The sequence below is a fragment of the Raphanus sativus genome, unplaced genomic scaffold (assembly GCF_000801105.2).
Source record: "Raphanus sativus cultivar WK10039 unplaced genomic scaffold, ASM80110v3 Scaffold0301, whole genome shotgun sequence".
NCBI lineage: Eukaryota > Viridiplantae > Streptophyta > Magnoliopsida > Brassicales > Brassicaceae > Raphanus > Raphanus sativus.
In genome coordinates, this window is record NW_026615621.1 from 1 (window position 1) to 17,246 (window position 17,246).

General features: G+C 38.5%; 2 protein-coding genes and 1 pseudogene across 3 annotated transcripts; 2 read left to right on the plus strand and 1 right to left on the minus strand.

Moving 5' to 3' along the window:
- Nucleotides 1-172: 172 nt before the first annotated feature.
- On the plus strand, nt 173-838 carry LOC130501830 (germin-like protein subfamily 2 member 1; annotated as a pseudogene).
- Nucleotides 839-3,671: 2,833 nt separating this feature from the next.
- Nucleotides 3,672-6,626, plus strand: LOC108813780 (amino acid transporter AVT6A-like). 2 transcript variants are annotated; one of them, XM_056996653.1, is made up of 6 exons: nt 3,672-4,005; nt 4,078-4,498; nt 4,882-5,034; nt 5,114-5,317; nt 5,391-5,856; nt 6,293-6,626. In XM_056996653.1, exons 2-6 carry the CDS (start codon nt 4,078-4,080, stop codon nt 6,426-6,428), a joined length of 1,380 nt encoding a protein of 459 aa, XP_056852633.1. In that variant the 5' UTR covers nt 3,672-4,005; the 3' UTR covers nt 6,429-6,626. The 2 variants fall into 2 exon arrangements, with proteins under 2 accessions (XP_056852633.1, XP_018441936.1); XM_018586434.2 differs by having other exon boundaries at nt 3,673-3,984; nt 4,069-4,498.
- LOC108813781 (uncharacterized) lies at nt 6,546-9,049 on the minus strand. The gene is made up of 6 exons (XM_056996655.1): nt 8,407-9,049; nt 7,941-7,977; nt 7,605-7,841; nt 7,458-7,505; nt 6,948-7,381; nt 6,546-6,847 (listed from the first exon to the last, which is right to left on the minus strand). Exons 1-6 carry the CDS (start codon nt 8,709-8,711, stop codon nt 6,775-6,777), a joined length of 1,134 nt encoding a protein of 377 aa, XP_056852635.1. The 5' UTR covers nt 8,712-9,049; the 3' UTR covers nt 6,546-6,774.
- Nucleotides 9,050-17,246: the final 8,197 nt, after the last annotated feature.

Sequence of the window (17,246 nt, forward strand, 5' to 3'; positions counted from 1 at the left end):
TATTGGCAAGGCCTGTCTTAGGTATGCATATAGTTATTGGCTACTCAAAAGTTAGTTGATTTCGGTTACTTGATTGTTTTTGCTTATACTTCAAAACGATCACACAGAAAAACTGAAGATGAAGAGGAAACCTGCAGGTACATGAACATGTTCTCTAAGGTGAAGTAATTAGAGATGTGGACGCACTGCTAATCTCTACGCCTGCATCCTTCATCCAGACCTCTGTGTCGCTGATCTCTCCTCCGGTAAATGAAACTTGATATAACATCTCTCATCGACTCATCGCATCTTTTTCATATTTTCTAAAAAAACGAAGCTTTTTGATTTTTTTATCGAACTTTCAGAAATCAAAGTCAATGGTTTCCCTTGCAAAGACGCAGCTACCGTCACATCACTCGATTTCTTCTCACCTGGAATAGCGAATCCAGTTCTTACCAACAACACATTCGGATCCTTGGTCACATGAGCTAACTTGATGAACGTCCCAGGTCTCGACATACTAGGTGTCTCCCTCACTCGCACCCCCGTGCCACCAAAGTCGTCTACGTCCTCGAAGGAACACTCGACTTTGGGTTTCTCAGGACGGCCAACAAGCTCTTCTCTCAATCTCTCAAGAAAGGTGACGTCTTTGCTTTCCCCAAAGGACTCGTGCATTTCCAGAAGAACAATGGCAGTATCCCTGCTTCCGGTCATCGCTGCTTTCAATAGCCAGCTTCTTGGAACTTAGTCTCTTGGTGCTACTTTGCTCGGCTCTACACCTCCTGTTCCTGACAGCATCTTGGCTCAAGCCTTTCAGACATCTCCAGAAACTGTTCAAAACATCACAACCAAGTTATAACCCAACAAGTAAGAATGATCGTTTGCTTCCGTTTTTTTTTTAATCTTGTGGAATAATGATCTTTGAGTGTACATTTTGAGCGTCATTGTCTCATGTAATATCTTGTATATAATACAGTTAGATTTTTCTTTTCTTTGGTTTCACGTCGACTAGATTTGTGTAAAGCTGATGTTGACTTTATTTTTAAAACTTTCAAATAAGCAGTTAATTCATCCACTTATTTTATGCATACAACAATCAAACTTAGAGAAGACTCCTTACGTATGGGGGGGACTCTTAATTCTCTAATATATTATATGTTTGAAAAAATAATAATAATTTTGGTAGTAGAGAGATATGATTACAACAAAAAATATCCAGTCTCTGGTACTCTGACAATACACTATCGCGATAATACACGTTTGTGTCACCTCTCTTCAAATGCATTCTTGGATAATTGATTTAAAAAACATTACACATGACCATCAATCTGAATTAAATATATACAAACTTAACCATTCAACCCATTTAATTACTCAATCTCATCTTTTCCTCATAATACAATCTACGCTTCTACATGACCGACACACGATTTTAACACGAATCAGGGTTTTGCCTTCATCAACAATACATGAAACTTCAATTTTCAACTACAATAATGAAAGTATTTGTCAACACTCCGCGCTTGCGCGGGGCTACACCCCTAGTTATGACAGTAAGGAACTTATAGATTTTTTAAAAATACTTTGGAATAGGTTTTTGAATAGTAAAAGTTCCAGTGTCTAAGACCCAACCATAACTAATATTATATTTAAGGCATATGTAACCGTTTAAAATGAAACTAGAGATTTTCCAAATACTATTAGAGCATCACCCTGAATTAGAGTTGAAAGGCAACGCATTTACGCAAAGGTCACATAAAACCCATGATCTCATACTTTAATACTCTACACAACTTTCTCATAAGTTTTTAGTGTTTAAAATTCTATCATTGCTTTCTCACCATCCGTCCATGATCCATAAATCATATTCTTTTCGGATTGTAGTTATTTTATGAAAGTAGTAAATACCATGTAAAGTTATGTAGACATCAAAGTTGAAAAACTAGTAGTACTATATATCTTAACATAACTAATGAATCACCTTGTTGTAAGAAACACAAACCAATGGATCACCGGCAGTCCATTCAGAAACTAACTAGATGAATAATTCTAGTAAGCCCAAATAAACGTACCAGTTTGATCAACAAAAAGAGGTACTTATTCAACAATCGCCATATATATATATTCTAATGTTGGGCTTAATTGATCTTAAGCATAAAAACAAATGTTGGGCTGCTCAACTAATAAAAGTTGATTATCGACTTTGATGAACAAAACAGGACTATAAAACAACGAACAATTATTCTTCAAGGTCTGACTAGGCTTAAGCATATGTTTACATGTCACTGTCAGTAGTAATTACTGTCACTCTCATTTCATGTTATTGTGTTTGCTAAATGATTTTGAATTGCTATTTGCTTTTGGGTTGGTATGCGTCTCTTTTGAAATAATTATTTCGTGTATACAAGGAACCAAACCCATTAGATAGAATGTTTTTGTTTATAATACTTCTGAATATTAATGAACTGGACGTGGAAAATCTGTTCCTTGTTATGAATCCATAATGCTGCTCAAGACCTGAACCTTAATAATTTCTTGATATTTGGCTAACTCTCTATGTATAGCTGTCTTGGTATACGATTAAATACTGTGCATGAGGAAGAATGGATGATGATGAATGATGATTACTAGATGCTTTTGACGCTTTGATTACCACTAAAAGCCACAGTTTGGTACTATTCAACGATTATAAAATACACTTAACTAGCATCCAAGTATCGGTAAATTAATTAATTAGCCGATGTGCGATGCAATAATTGAGGAATCTTTCCTGGCCACATATTATTTCGAAATCAATTAACGAATCCTGTTGTATCTCCTTTCGGATTACTTCTTCTACCTCCACTGTTCTACATAAATGAGATGACGGAACAAGGTGAATGTTTATTCTTTGTAACATACTATAGGATCTAGTGCATGCTTGTTTTTTTAAAAGTATTGTGAATCAAAGGTTATCATTCACCGTTTAAGGGAACACTTTATTGATCAAACTAGAATCGATGAACTCGAGAATATAAGAAACACTCTTTCTTATTAGCTTAAAAAAATAACTCAAAATTTAAGCTCTCACACACACAATCTCAAACTCATAACTTCATGGCACAACTCACCATCTTCTTATATAGAGATAATATTTCCTAAACTCATTAGGAACCACATTTATCTAAAACACAAATCAATTAGGATTAACATAACTTAGTTTCTAAGTTATCTTCAAGTTTATCTCTAACACACTTCATAGTGTCTAAAAAAAAAGGAACACTTCATAGAGGTTAGTTAATGAACATACAAGTTAAAATACAAAGTTGGAAGCCATTAACAAAAAAAAAAAGAAGCTAGAATACAAAGTTAAAATACAAAATACCTGTCCCAGTAACAGCATTGCTCTCTAAGAAAAACTTAAATTAGTTTTGAAGTTTTTAGTCGCTTCAAAAGGTCATCAGTAATGTAAAACAAGATAAAACGTAAAACTCGATAGACCGTAAAACCAAGTTACAGTTTTGCTTTCTTGCGCATAGTGTAACCATGATCCTACTAAACGCTGCGTCGAGACTCTCTCTTAAATCCTATCAGCACCACATAAAATGTCAAAACAAGTCGTCATCAACAGTACAGATAATCCTGATAAATTCAGTTTTACAGTTTTAGGCTTTTAGCTATTCACGTTACCCACTATCCAATACCAAACAAAAATCATGTTTCAAATTATCTTTTATATGAGTGTCGTATAATCAAATCATTAGCCATCTTCATCGAGACACAACAAAACTCGTGAGGCTAATAATCTCATTCAATCACATCTCAAATCTCCTCTTCTCCTCAAAAACTTCTTCTTTTGGAGAAATCTAAAGTCTCCACCTTTATACGATTTCGTTAATTCCTCCAAAAAAAGGTCTCGACTTTGTATAATTTTATCATCTGGGTCATACCAATTCCGATCAAAATCATCTGGGTTTGTGTCAGTTTTAGGGTTCTTGATACCTACGTCTCTGCTTAATTTCTAAGGTCAAAGTTCTCTCCTTTAAGGTTCGTTCAAAGATATTGACTTTTAACCGATTGCTAAAGGATTCGTCTTTTTATATTAATCAGTTTCCACAGATGACGATGGATGATGTTACTCCCAGTCAAAGGACGAGTGGTTCTTCTTCTTCCCATGACGTTGCTGCTCCGTTGTTGCCTAAATCTCAGGGAGACGAAGTTGCTTACGACGAGTTCAACGGAGCTTCGTTTAGTGGAGCGGTTTTCAATCTCTCCACGACCATAATCGGTGCTGGTATCATGGCCTTGCCCGCCACGATGAAGATCCTTGGGCTTGTCCTCGGGATTGTCATGATTGTTGTCATGGCTTTCTTGACCGATGCGTCCATTGAGTTCTTGCTTAGGTTTAGTAAGATCAAGAAGAGTAGATCGTATGGTGGCTTGATGGGTGACTCTTTTGGTAAACCTGGGAAGGTTTTGCTTCAGGTCGCTGTTTTAGTTAACAACATTGGTGTTTTGATTGTCTACATGATCATCATTGGTAATGCATTCATCATTTATTTATTTGCCTTTTTGAGTTTTGAGAGTCTAATATGTTTTTTTTGTATCCAATGTTCAAGAATTATTGATTAGGCAGAAACAAATTTTTTTTCTTTTCAAAAAATTGTTTCGTTTAGAAATCGATTTTTAAAACACTGGTCATTTTGTGATGGATGAATACTACTGTTGTTTAGACTGTTGTCTAGACGCCAAAATGCTGCCTAAAATCGATTTAGGCAGCATCTAGGCGTCCGTCTGATTAAAACAATTTTATTTTAAACAAAAACAGTTTAATCACCTAGCAAATTCTGGAACATTGGATACAGAAAATAAACACTGGTTGTATCTTACACTCTTTCTCTGGTTGTTTTGTTGTTGTTGAAGGTGATGTGTTGGCTGGAAAGACGGAAGATGGGACTCACCATCATGGTGTTCTTGAAGGATGGTTCGGTGACCATTGGTGGAACGGAAGAGCTTTTGTTCTTCTCATTACAACTCTTGGTGTCTTTGCTCCTTTGGCTTGTTTCAAGAGAATCGGTCAGTGTTTTCACGAGCTTTTTTTTGCTTGATCTCTAAGTTTGCTTCTCACATTGATGTATATGTGTGTTCTTTGCAGATTCTTTGAGATTCACATCTGCTTTATCAGTGGCTCTAGCCGTAGTGTTTCTCGTCATCACAGCGGGGATTTCTATCATGAAACTGATCAGCGGCGGCGTGGCGATGCCGAGATTGCTACCAGATGTTAGCGACTTAACATCCTTCTGGAATCTCTTCACAGTTGTACCCGTTCTTGTCACCGCATTCATTTGCCATTACAATGGTATGTACATACACTCACTCTGTTCTTTAACAAAACACTCACTTTCTTGTTTTTTTCCTTGATTTGTTTTCAGTTCACAGCATACAGAACGAACTCGACGACCCGTCTCAGATAAGACCTGTAGTCAGATCAGCTCTTATCCTATGCTCATCTGTCTACATAATGACGAGCATTTTCGGGTTCCTCTTGTTCGGTGACGATACTCTCGACGACGTCCTTGCAAACTTTGACACCGACCTTGGAATCCCTCTCGGTTCTGTCCTTAACGATGCGGTTCGAGTCAGCTACGCGCTCCATCTTATGCTCGTGTTCCCCATTGTTTTCTACCCATTGAGGATCAACATTGACGGGCTCTTGTTCCCTTCCTCTCCGTCGTTAGCTTCCTCGAATGTAAGGTTCGGTTGCCTCAGTGCAGGTCTCATCACTGTGATCTTCTTGGGTGCAAACTTCATCCCTAGCATTTGGGATGCTTTCCAGTTCACTGGAGCTACTGCTGCTGTTTGTCTCGGCTTTATTTTCCCTGCTTCCGTTATACTAAAGTAAGTTTATAGTTTGTTTCTAGAAATTGCTACGAGGTTACTAGGATTTTGTAGAGAATAAAGTAAATTATTGGGTCTAGATAAGGTGTAATTGTTAATTAAATAGTGATTTATTTATTTTTTCTATATTTTACACTTATATTATAGATATTTTAGTTTTTTGGTTTAATTAGAAAATTATTTTGATGAATTGTAAAAGTTAGGTATATATAAAAAAATAGTAAAATTATTTAAAAAAATTGTGGATTTTCAATAATATTTTTGTTTGATTTAAGAAATTTAAGACTAATTTAAACTAGAACTTTTAGACCGAGTTAAATCACATAAATCAAATTATTAACAAAATTATTTTGGTTAGGACCGATTTTGAGAACAAGGTTCTTAGTTAAAGCAGATTTGGTAGTTTATATCGACTTTTGATATGTTCTTGTTGCAGGGATCGTCATAGCAGAGCAACAGGCAGGGACACGGCCTTAGCTGTATTCATGATTGTTCTTGCTGTATTGTCCAATGCTATCGCCATTTACAGCGATGCTTATGCGTTATTCAAGAAGAATACACCTCGTACTTGATTGTGGATATTTCTTGGATGAAGCAAGCAAAAGCGTATTTTTTTCTTTCATCTCCTCTTCTTATATGTATATGTAAAAAATCAAATCATTAAGAAGACAGAGACTTCTCGGTTCGAGTGTTTGTAGAAACTGTGTATAAAAAGCAAGTGTAATACAGATACCTATTTTGGTGTAATATCAACAACCAAATCAAAGCTATTTGAATCGAGTAGATGGGACAGTGATGATCAGACATTGACATGTTACATTCCAAAACACATGAGCACGTAAAGTGGAAAGAGATAATAACCAAAACCAAACAATGTTTTGTGTACATGTGTCTGTCTTTCTTCTACCAATTATTCATTCACTTAGCTGTTGCTGTAGGCTTGAAACAATCTATGTTGCACAAACTTACTGATCTTATCAACCCCCCAAACCTGTCATCATAATCATCATCATCATCATCATCATCTACTCAAAACAAATTATATATATATATATATATATTTTTTTTCAAATTTTATATTTTTTGTATACCTGTCAATGCTATTCCTGGCTTTCTCTGTTTGTATTTGCTGTTCAGTGGCATTACCATCAACACTTTTCCTCGTTCTCTCTCTCTTATCAACGCTCGGTCTCCCTTTATCTTTACTCTCTGTAACCATCAGCTTCGGCATCTCTCTTTGATCCATACTTGTTCTTGATTTCTCTCTTTGATCCGTGCTTGGCCTTGCTGCCTCTCTAACATCAGTACTGCTCCTCGCCTTCTCCGTTTGTGCCACGCATGCGTCACGAGGATGAGGCGACTTCTCAACCGCTGATACAAACTTCTTGAGATGCTTTATGTACTGAGGGTATAGCTCTAAATCGCAGTGGTTCCCTCCTTTGATCCAAAGCGGTTCGTACTTTTCTTTACAAAGATCGAATAGTTGCTTCCCGTGAGACCAGTTCACAACATCATCTGATGTTCCCTGCACACACCAACAGTAAGCCTCGGATCAAAGAAATGACTCAAGAAAAACGAAATAGACACGAGATGATACGTACGTGAATCACCAGCACAGGACATTTGACAGAAGATATCTTATCAACATTCTGCAAACGCCAAAAAAAAAAAAACAAGAACGTAAGTGATGTCCGGAAGACCAAGATCAAGAATGTAATGTTTTGGATGAAGGGTTTAAAGAAGGAAACCTTGTAAATATCAAACCAGTAAGTTCGCTTCACGGGGTACATGACTCTTAGACCAGACGCAATTGCACTGTGAAGAACAACGGCTCTGAGGTTTGGTAACCGAGAAGCTAACTCTAGAGTCGGTCCGCTTCCTACGGATTGTCCATATAAGATAACGTCTTGTTCTTTCACATTATATTGCTCCTCCAAGCATCTGTACACTGCTTCTATATCGTAGTACGTGTTCTGCTCACTAGGCTATTTAAAAAAAAAAACCAAAGTAAAAAAAAAAAAACCGAATTCACACACATAAGTAAGTACATATTGCACCTATAAAACACAGTGATGTCATCATACCTTCCCTGAAGACCTCCCATAACCTGAATAATCATAACTGCATAACAAGGTACAAGAAAGTCAAGATTTATAAAAACTAATGTTCAAGAGATCGTTAGGCGGACGATGAATTTGAAATTTTTGAACGACTAGACCAATTTTTCAAAAAATGAAAAAAGCATTATATCAGTTGTCCAAAAAAAGCATTATATCAAAAAACACAACCAATACATGAACATAACAAGATTTAAAACAATGGATCTCAGTTATATATATGGAAGTAAGATCTCAGATCCATTAACATGATCATACTCAATTACTCAATATTCTAATTCTTTTCAGCCTATCTTAAAAGCCTATCAAGATGTGCAGCAGAAACTACTACTTGTCCTAATCCAAGAGAGCAGCTTTCAAAATCTTGTCCTAATTCTAACTTTATCCATTTTAGCAAAAAAAAAAAATTAACTTTAATGAGTGATAATTTTACCCAATTAAATTGACGCGAAGATGGAGGCTGAGCTCGGAGAAGAGCTCAAACATCTGGCCGAGATCAGCGGCGTTGCCGTGAGAATAGAGAAGAGTGAGTGAGGCTGTAGGGTTCTTAATATACGCAGCAACCACCTGATTCCCTCTCTTAGTCTTCAGCTTCAACACTTCAACGTTCTCCTTCACGTTCTCAACACCCGTTAGCCACAGCTTCCCTGTCTCTCCCGCCACCTCGACACCGTAAGACGGCGGATTCGGCGGGAAAAACGCAAACTTCGCCGCCATCGATGACGTCACACCGCCCATCTTTGTCTATAAACGTTGGAAGGAGAAAAGAAACGAACTTTCCAGGAAAGATTTGAAATTTGCTCTGTTTTGTCAAAAACAGAGCAAAAAACAGAGTAAAAGAGTATTCTTTTGGAGATTTTCTGGTACAGATGCAACAGGAAGAAGATGAAAAAGAACAAAATTAAGTTTTTTTCTTTAGAAACAGAAAAGAAGATTTTAATTAATTAATTTTTTTTAAAAAGTTTCAAACTTTGATCTAGATTTGGTTGACTGGATGTATGATTGTGTTTTTTAAAAAGTGGATTTGAGTGTGAGAAGACGACAAAAGCATTTTAAGAGAGAGAGAGAGAGAGAGAGAGAGAGAGAGAGAGAGAGAGAGAGGATTTAGGGTTTGTAATCAGAAGAATTTGAATAATGCAGTTTTCACGGAGGAGAAGCGGCGGAGGAGGAGGAGGAGGAGCACCAGCACGTGGTTTTTATTTATTTATTTATTTTAATTCTCTCTTTGTTTGAACAATTAAGTAGATATTATTAACCAATCATATTAAATGAAAATAATATTCATAATGGAAGAGAGTTAATAGGTCTGGCTATTTGGGATGTGACTGAGTGAAGTTGATGTGTCGGTAAGCTTAGATTAGATAATAAATGACAGAAGTGAAATTGCACTACGTGTCACCTTAGGAGATGTGCTATTTTTTTAGATCTTTGCATGAAGAGGAATTAAATTATTTTGTTTTTGTCCTTCTTTTTTGCTTTTGTTGATCTAACAGAAATGATTTGATTCAACTTTGGTTTTTGCTTGGTTTATAAAATTTTCTATTTTATATTAATAAATGTCTTTTTTTGTGCCGAGAAAAATTAAAATAATGATGCAAGAATGATTAAAGGAAGGAAACAGTTATATTTTATTTTTATTGTGAAGCAGGACCATGATTATGATACAAATTATAAATGCTAACTTTATAGTAGTTGGTTTTGAATTTAATATTATTGTTTGTAACGTTATTATTGTCTAATGTTTTGATTAGTGGCACGCACGGGAGAGATAAGGGGGAATAACTTTCCGCCAGATGGTGATTGAATTCGAGCCAAACCGTGCTGTAAAGTATATATGAATGAAAATCATATCCTAAGATCGCAAGAAAATTCATCAAAGTCATTTCATTATCGACTTCACAAAATCTAACGGTCACAAGCGATAAAAAAGGAGATCTGCTGCTACAGTGACGCTCTACTCCGCCGCCCACCGCCGGCTCATCAGGCGTCGGAACCTCAGCCTATGCTCCGACTCTCCGCCCGCCAGGATGAAGAAGAAGAAACCGAAGAAATCCCCCAGGAAATCTCCGACGAAATCGCCGGCGAAGATGGCCCATCAAACCTCTTCTAAGGCGCAATCGACTGCTACTGGTCCGGATCTACCAGGTGATAACTCTGAGGATGCTTTCGAAGCCCAAATCGACTCTCCAGCCGACAAGGATGCTCAGCAACCTCGATCTACTCCTGTTCCAATCTTGGACCTTCAAGTTAACCCTATGGTTGTGATCGACGCGTCGTCGTCGGATCCTCCATCAACAAATGTTCTTGCCTCGACTGACACATTGAAACAGAGCACTGGTGGCCCACCACAGAGCTCCTCGATGTTAGCCAAGGATAACGAAATCAACACGGAGACCGTTGCCTCCCTGTCTCCAGCAAATGTTGATGCCAAGGCTGCGGCTTTGAGCTCACAATCTGCTCCGGAGACTCCTGTTAGCCAGAATACAGCAGCTCAAACTGATACTGCCCCGACTATGGCTCAGCAGGCCAATGGCACCTTTCAGAAACAAGTCTCAGAGAAATCTCCGATAGCGCCCGTCGCTCCGACTCAAACTCCAGCGCTCGTCAATGATTCAGTGGATGGGAAGCAGAGTACCGTTCCAACCTCCCCTCCGGCAAATGATTGGTGTAATCACGCGAAGGGACTAGGTAAGAGGTTGTCTAAGAAAGGAGACGCTTTCACCCTTCCGTCAGGAGAAGCTTGTATCAAAATCCCGAATGCGGTTATCGAGAAGAACAAGAAGTCTTGGGAACCTTTCGTCCTCGGTCAGTTCTACTCAGATCCTCCCTCCCAAGGGACTCTGCATAACATCGTGAATGGTATATGGAGCAAGAACTACCGCGACATTTCTGTTTCAAAGATGGAGGGCTTCGCCTTTCTGTTCAGAATTCCCAATGCAGCTACTAGAGCGAGAGTTATCAACCAGAGGTTATGGCAGATTGAAGGGCAAACTATGTTTGTGGATAGGTGGGAGCCCGGGGTTGTACCGGTGAAGCCAGAACTTACGTCTGCGCCTATCTGGCTGGAACTCAGGAAGGTCCCTTTCCAATTCTTCAATGAAGATGGCTTGGAGCGTATAGCAGGGCTCGTTGGGGACCCACGATACCTCCATCCCATGACAAAGAATAAAACTAACTTGGAAGTGGCAAAGGTGTGGACTATCATTGACCCTCGGGTTCCTCTTCCGGAGGCGGTGAATGTTTAGTTTGAATCAGGAGAGATATGCAGAGTCTTAGTTTCAAGCCCCTGGATGCCTCCTATCTGTGAGACGTGCAAAGAGGTTGGCCACACTGCAAAGCGTTGTCCATCCACACAGAAAGCATCTATGTTCTGCTCTCTTTGCAAGTCTAAAAACCATTTGCTGCACTCCTGCCCTCAGAATAGCAAGAATGAGCCTAAGGGTAAGAAGACTAGACAGAGCAAGTCTAAGGATAAGCAGCAATGGCGAGTGGTAGAACAGAAGATGGTCCCGGAAATCCAGAGCTCTGCGCCTGTTGCTTCCGCTCGGTCTCAGGATCAGACTCGTACTGAGATCATTCAGCACTCGAAGCTAGGCACAGAGAAAGATAAAGCTACCGGCGAGACTAGCGGTACTCCCTCTTACCTTCAGTTTTCACGACCTCGTAGTGGCTCTGGGGTTCAAAGACATCAAACTCTGACATTCAGCCTGACTCTTCCGACGTTGAAACTTCTGACTCGGAGCTAGAGGAGGGTGAATTCAGTAAGTTCGAGCCGGATTTCGAGCTGGTCAGAAACAAAAAGGGATTCTCAGGTCGTAAGGGAAACAGGGGCAGGAGCTCCAACCTCAACTAATTTTTTATGTCGACGGACATTTTTTGCTGGAATACTCGCGGTCTTAACAACTATAGTCACCGCAGCGGATTAAATAAATGGTGTAAGAAGAACACTCCCCTTTTTGGTGGTATATTGGAGACTCATGTCAAAGAGCCCAAGAAAAATAAGTTTGTTGCTCAGCTCTTCCCAGGTTGGTCTGTGGAAGATAACTATGCTTTCTCACCTTTAGGAAGAATCTGGATGGTCTGGCATCCTTCTATTTTGGTCACCGTCCTATCCAAGTCTCTTCAGATGATCTTCGCGGAAGTTACTTGGCCCACAGATACACTGTCCAAGTTCTACATTTCAATCATCTACGCTTCTAATGACCCTGCTACTCGCTCTTCGTTATGGACTGAGATTACTACAACTGAAGCTGCTTATGGGCTTGATGCAAAACCTTGGTTGATTGTAGGTGATCTCAATCAAATCCGTGACCCTACTGAGCATTCTCTGCTTCCTACGCTGAATATGGATAAGAGAATCAGAGAGTTGAATCAGTGCCTTCTCGATGCAAATCTGAACGACTTAAACTACAGAGGGCCTACATTCACATGGTGGAACAAGCGCAAGTCGGCTCCTTTGGCAAAGAAGCTTGACAGATGCCTCGTCAATGATGAGTGGTATAACAACTTTCCTTCATCGGTGGCTTTCTTTGGCAGCCCAGACTTCTCGGATCATGCTCCCATATCTCTCCACCTCCAACCTGACAGGATAAGAATGAAAAAGCCTTTTCAATTTTACAACTATCTGCTAAAGAATTCTGATTTCCTTGTTACGGTTTATACTAGCTGGTTGTCTTTCAATGTCACAGGTTCTGCTATGTTCAGAGTTTCAAGGAAACTGAAAATGCTCAAGAACATCATCAGAGAATTTAGCAAGCAAAACTATTCAGGCATTGAGAAAAAGACTGCGCAAGCTCATGAAAAGCTTCTTCAGGCACAGGCTGTGATGTTGTCTTCTCCAACTTCTGCCAATGCTGACTCTGAATCTGTTGCTTTGGCGGAATGGGAGGAATTATCTGTTGCTGAGACCTCTTTTTTCTTCCAGAGATCAAGGATAAATTGGCTATCTTTTGGTGATGGCAACTCAACTTTGTTTCATCGATATGCGGCTGCGAGACAGGCCTCAAACCACATCCATTTTCTCATCTCAGAGTCAGGGGAGAGAGTCGACTCGCAAGCTGGTATCCAGAACCTGTGTGTTGACTACTTCTCCCAACTTCTAGGTAGCCCGGTTGCGCCTGCTATGTTTGTTCAAAGCGATCTGGACATCCTCTTTGATTTTAAATGCTCACAGGCGCAGATCTCCGCTTTTCACAAGGATTTCTCTGCAGCGGATGTTAAAGACGCTTTCTTCTCACTGCCAAAGAACAAAACTGGTGGTCCCGATGGATACTCTGCTGAGTTCTTCACTTCGACATGGCCTGTCATTGGACCTGAAATCACTGAAGCTGTACTGGAATTCTTTAAATCGGGCAGGTTGTTGAAACAATGGAACACGGCAAACCTGGTGCTTATCCCGAAGAAGATTAATGCGGAGCTCCCCACCGATTTCAGACCGATTTCTTGCTTAAACACGGTGTATAAAGTTATATCCAAGCTACTGGCTGCAAGGCTCAAGGAGATCCTTCCTCTAATGATCTCAAAGTCTCAGTCTGCTTTCCTACCAGGGCGGCTTCTTGCAGAAAACATCCTCCTAGCTACTGATCTGGTAAATGGGTACAACAAAGAGACGTTATCCCCTAGGGGAATGCTGAAAGTGGACCTCCGGAAAGCTTTCGATAGCGTGCGCTGGGACTTCATACTCGCCTCCCTTAGAGCACTGGCAGTGCCAGAGAGCTACATAATGCTGATATCTGAGTGTCTCTCTACTGCTGCTTTTTCGGTCTCAGTAAATGGTATTGCGTGGGGCTTCTTTAAAAGCACTAAAGGGATACGTCAAGGCGACCCCCTTTCACCATATCTGTTTGTACTTGCCATGGAGTGCCTCTCCCGATTACTTCACTTCAGATATGAACGTGGGGATATTGGATATCATCCGGGAACAGAGAAGCTCAAGATCTCTCACCTTATGTTTGCAGACGATGTGATGGTTTTTTTCGATGGCACGTCTAACAGCCTCCATGGAATCTCAGAATGTCTGGATGATTTTGCTTCATGGTCTGGTCTTCATGTGAACACTACAAAGACGGAGCTATTCACCTCGGGGATCGACCTAACGGAAACCACTGCCATCACTAGCTATGGTTTCCCTTCGGGTCAGTTCCCAATCAGGTACCTTTGCCTCCCTCTCATGACCAGGAAGCTGAAAATCTCGGAGTATGCACCGTTGATGATCAAGCTTCACAACCGCTTCCACTCATGGTCTACAAAGATGTTGTCTTTCGCGGGCAGGCTACAACTACTCAAAACGGTCATTTTCGGTTTGGTCTCCTTTTGGATGTCAGCTTTCATCCTCCCCAAAGGTTGCATAAGATTGATAGAATCACTCTGCTCAAAGTTCTTGTGGTCGGGAAGTTCAGAAAAGAGAAGCATAGCAAAGATAGCTTGGACCACAGTTTGCCTGCCAAAGGAAGAAGGGGGCCTCGGCCTCAGGAGTCTAATTATTTGGAACCAAGTCCTTTGTTTGAAATTCATTTGGTTGCTGTTATCAAAATCACCATCTTATTGGGTTGATTGGCACTGGAACACCCATCTTCAGGACCAGTCTTTTTGGACCATAAACGCCAAGCCTAACGACTCATGGACATGGAGAAAAATGCTAGAGCTCCGCCCGTTGGCTCTGCGCTTTATCAGAACCACGCTTGGTAATGGGTTGGACACAAGCTTTTGGTTTGATGTCTGGACTCCATTTGGTCAACTTATTACCTACATCGGTCCTACGGGTCCTAGATCTTTGCGCCTCAGGAAAGATGCTGTAGTAGCGGACGCCACTAGAGGAGATACATGGGCGCTACCGCATCCGAGATCGCAAAAGGAACTAGAATTACATACTTACCTCACAACCCTCTCTTTGCCATTAAATATTGATGTTGCTGATGAATACGATTGGGTTGCTGGTGATACATCTCTCTCTGTTTTCAGGTCATCGGCGACTTGGGAAGCTCTCAGGCCTAGAGAGGAGATTAAGGACTGGCGTGACGTGGTGTGGTTCAAAGGAGCCATTCCGAAGCTAAGTTGCACAATGTGGGTGGCAAACTACGACAGATTGCCAACTAGAGCTAGACTGGAAGCGTGGGGGATGCTGATCTCGCCATTATGCCCGCTCTGTGCCTGCCACGACGAAACCAGAGATCATCTCTTCCTCTCGTGTCAGTTTAGTAGGGAGATTTGGACGGAAGTATTCAGGCGATGCCGACCTCATACAGCAGTGATCACCAACTGGTCGGAGTTGCTGTCATGGATCAGAACGGGGACCTCTGCAAGACGAGTCCTCCTACGGAAGATAGCTACCCAATCTATCGTTTATCACATATGGAGACAGAGGAACAATCTGGTGCACAATCAGGCAGTCATACCGGCCGCAACTGTCTTCAGAACCATTGATAACGAGATTAGGAATATCATCTCAGCAAGGAGGCTGAGGAAAAATTATAGTTCTCTTATGAGTCTTTGGCTAGCATAAGGAGCTTGCAATGCTTTTCACTTTGAACCATCTTGTTTTTTAGTTTCTTTTTTGCCAAGATGGATTTCAGACTTAGATGTTACCTTGTAAACTCTTTCTTCATTTTATGATATTTACAGTTTAGCAAAAAAAAAAAGATCGCAAGAAAATATTGTGTGGCTTAGACAAATGGCAATATTTTGGATTCAGGACTAAAAACTGTGTTATTTTATGTTGGAGGTTCGACGATCAACATTCCATGCGTTTTTGCATTGTAGTTTTGGTTATATATGAGAAGGTCTTGAATAGGAATAAACAAAAAAAAATCGAATCCGATCCAAAAAGGTAGTACCGAATCCAAAGCGAAATTGATTAAATATCTGAACGGGTTCAAATTTTGGTATTAATTTAGAGAATATAAACCAAACATGATCCTAACCGAAAGATTCCGGGTAAACGAATGTATCAGAAATATTTTTATAAATTATATTTAGATTTAATATATGTCAAAGAAACCTCTAAAATATATAAGATACTCTTAAATTGTCCAAAATATTTACAAATATATACAATTAGTTAAAATTAAATGTCTGAAATAACTAAAGTATGCTCAAAACACCAACAATACTTAAAATATCTATTGATTTTCTATCTAAATATTCAATCAAAATAAATTTATGTGTTAAATTTAGGCATTTTGACAGATGTTATTCAATTTATATATAATATTTTATTTTTTATAGATTTTGACAATTTAAAGTATATAATGAATTTTAAAATAATTTAAATTATTCAAACCTGAACCGAATCCGCAAATATTTTAACCGAATCCGAACTAAAATTTAAAAATACCGTAATGGGGCTGAAATTTTTGACTCCGAAAACCCGAAAATCCGAATAGACCTGAACCAAACCGAATAGATATCCAAATACTCAGCCCTAGTCTTGAACATCATATTCTGATATATATTAAATTAGGAGTCATTTAAGTGATTTTTGATTACGTCTCAATCATATAGAATTTAAGAAAAATTGTTGTAACTTGATTGGTTGAGAAATTTTAAATTATTTTAATTTGATCTAAAATAAAAAGTAAATCTAGAACTAACTAATATTGCTTACAAAATAATCTAAATGATATTAAGAACAATAATTTATGGTAACTAACTGTCAAAATTAGAAAGTATAATAACATTTGATTAATTCTTTTTATATTTATATACTACATAAAATAATTAACAGAACATAATTTATTCGAGATCAATATAATGATTTTATATTCTTATATAAAAATTAAATTCTTATAAAAATTATAATAATAATTATTTAATGTCTTACAATATTCATATATGTTATATAAGTCATTTATAAAAATTAAAACATTTTATAAAACTATCTATCATGGCTTGCAAAATATATCATCATAATATTAAGTTATTTTATAAGAGTTTATAAAATATTCATAAAAACAAATTCTTTTATATATTAAGGAGAAGTCATTTAAGTGAATTTTACTTATATGTTGATCATCTGTGAATTCTTAAGAAATTTTTTATAATTTACTTGGTCGATAGTTTTTAAATTTATTTATTTAATTTAGATTTAAAATAATAAATAAATATAAAACCAATTGATATCACTTGCCAAATAATCTAAATTATATTACAAATAATGATTTATTGTAACTAATTGTTGAACTTATACAAAGAATAAATAAAGTTTGATCAATTCTTTTATATATTTATAAACTCCATAATATAAATTAACGAAACTTTTTATAATTTTTAATTATT

Coding starts and splice junctions, on each gene's coding strand:
- LOC108813780 (XM_056996653.1), top strand. CDS start 4,078: ATGACGATGGATGATGTTACTCCCAGTCAAAGGACGAGTGGTTCTTCT. Junction 5,318..5,390: donor ATTCATTTGCCATTACAATG/GTATGTACATAC, acceptor ATTTGTTTTCAG/TTCACAGCATACAGAACGAA. Junction 5,857..6,292: donor CCTGCTTCCGTTATACTAAA/GTAAGTTTATAG, acceptor TTCTTGTTGCAG/GGATCGTCATAGCAGAGCAA.
- LOC108813781 (XM_056996655.1), bottom strand. CDS start 8,711: ATGGGCGGTGTGACGTCATCGATGGCGGCGAAGTTTGCGTTTTTCCCG. Junction 7,506..7,604: donor ACTGGTTTGATATTTACAAG/GTTTCCTTCTTT, acceptor TGGCGTTTGCAG/AATGTTGATAAGATATCTTC. Junction 7,382..7,457: donor GTCCTGTGCTGGTGATTCAC/GTACGTATCATC, acceptor TGGTGTGTGCAG/GGAACATCAGATGATGTTGT.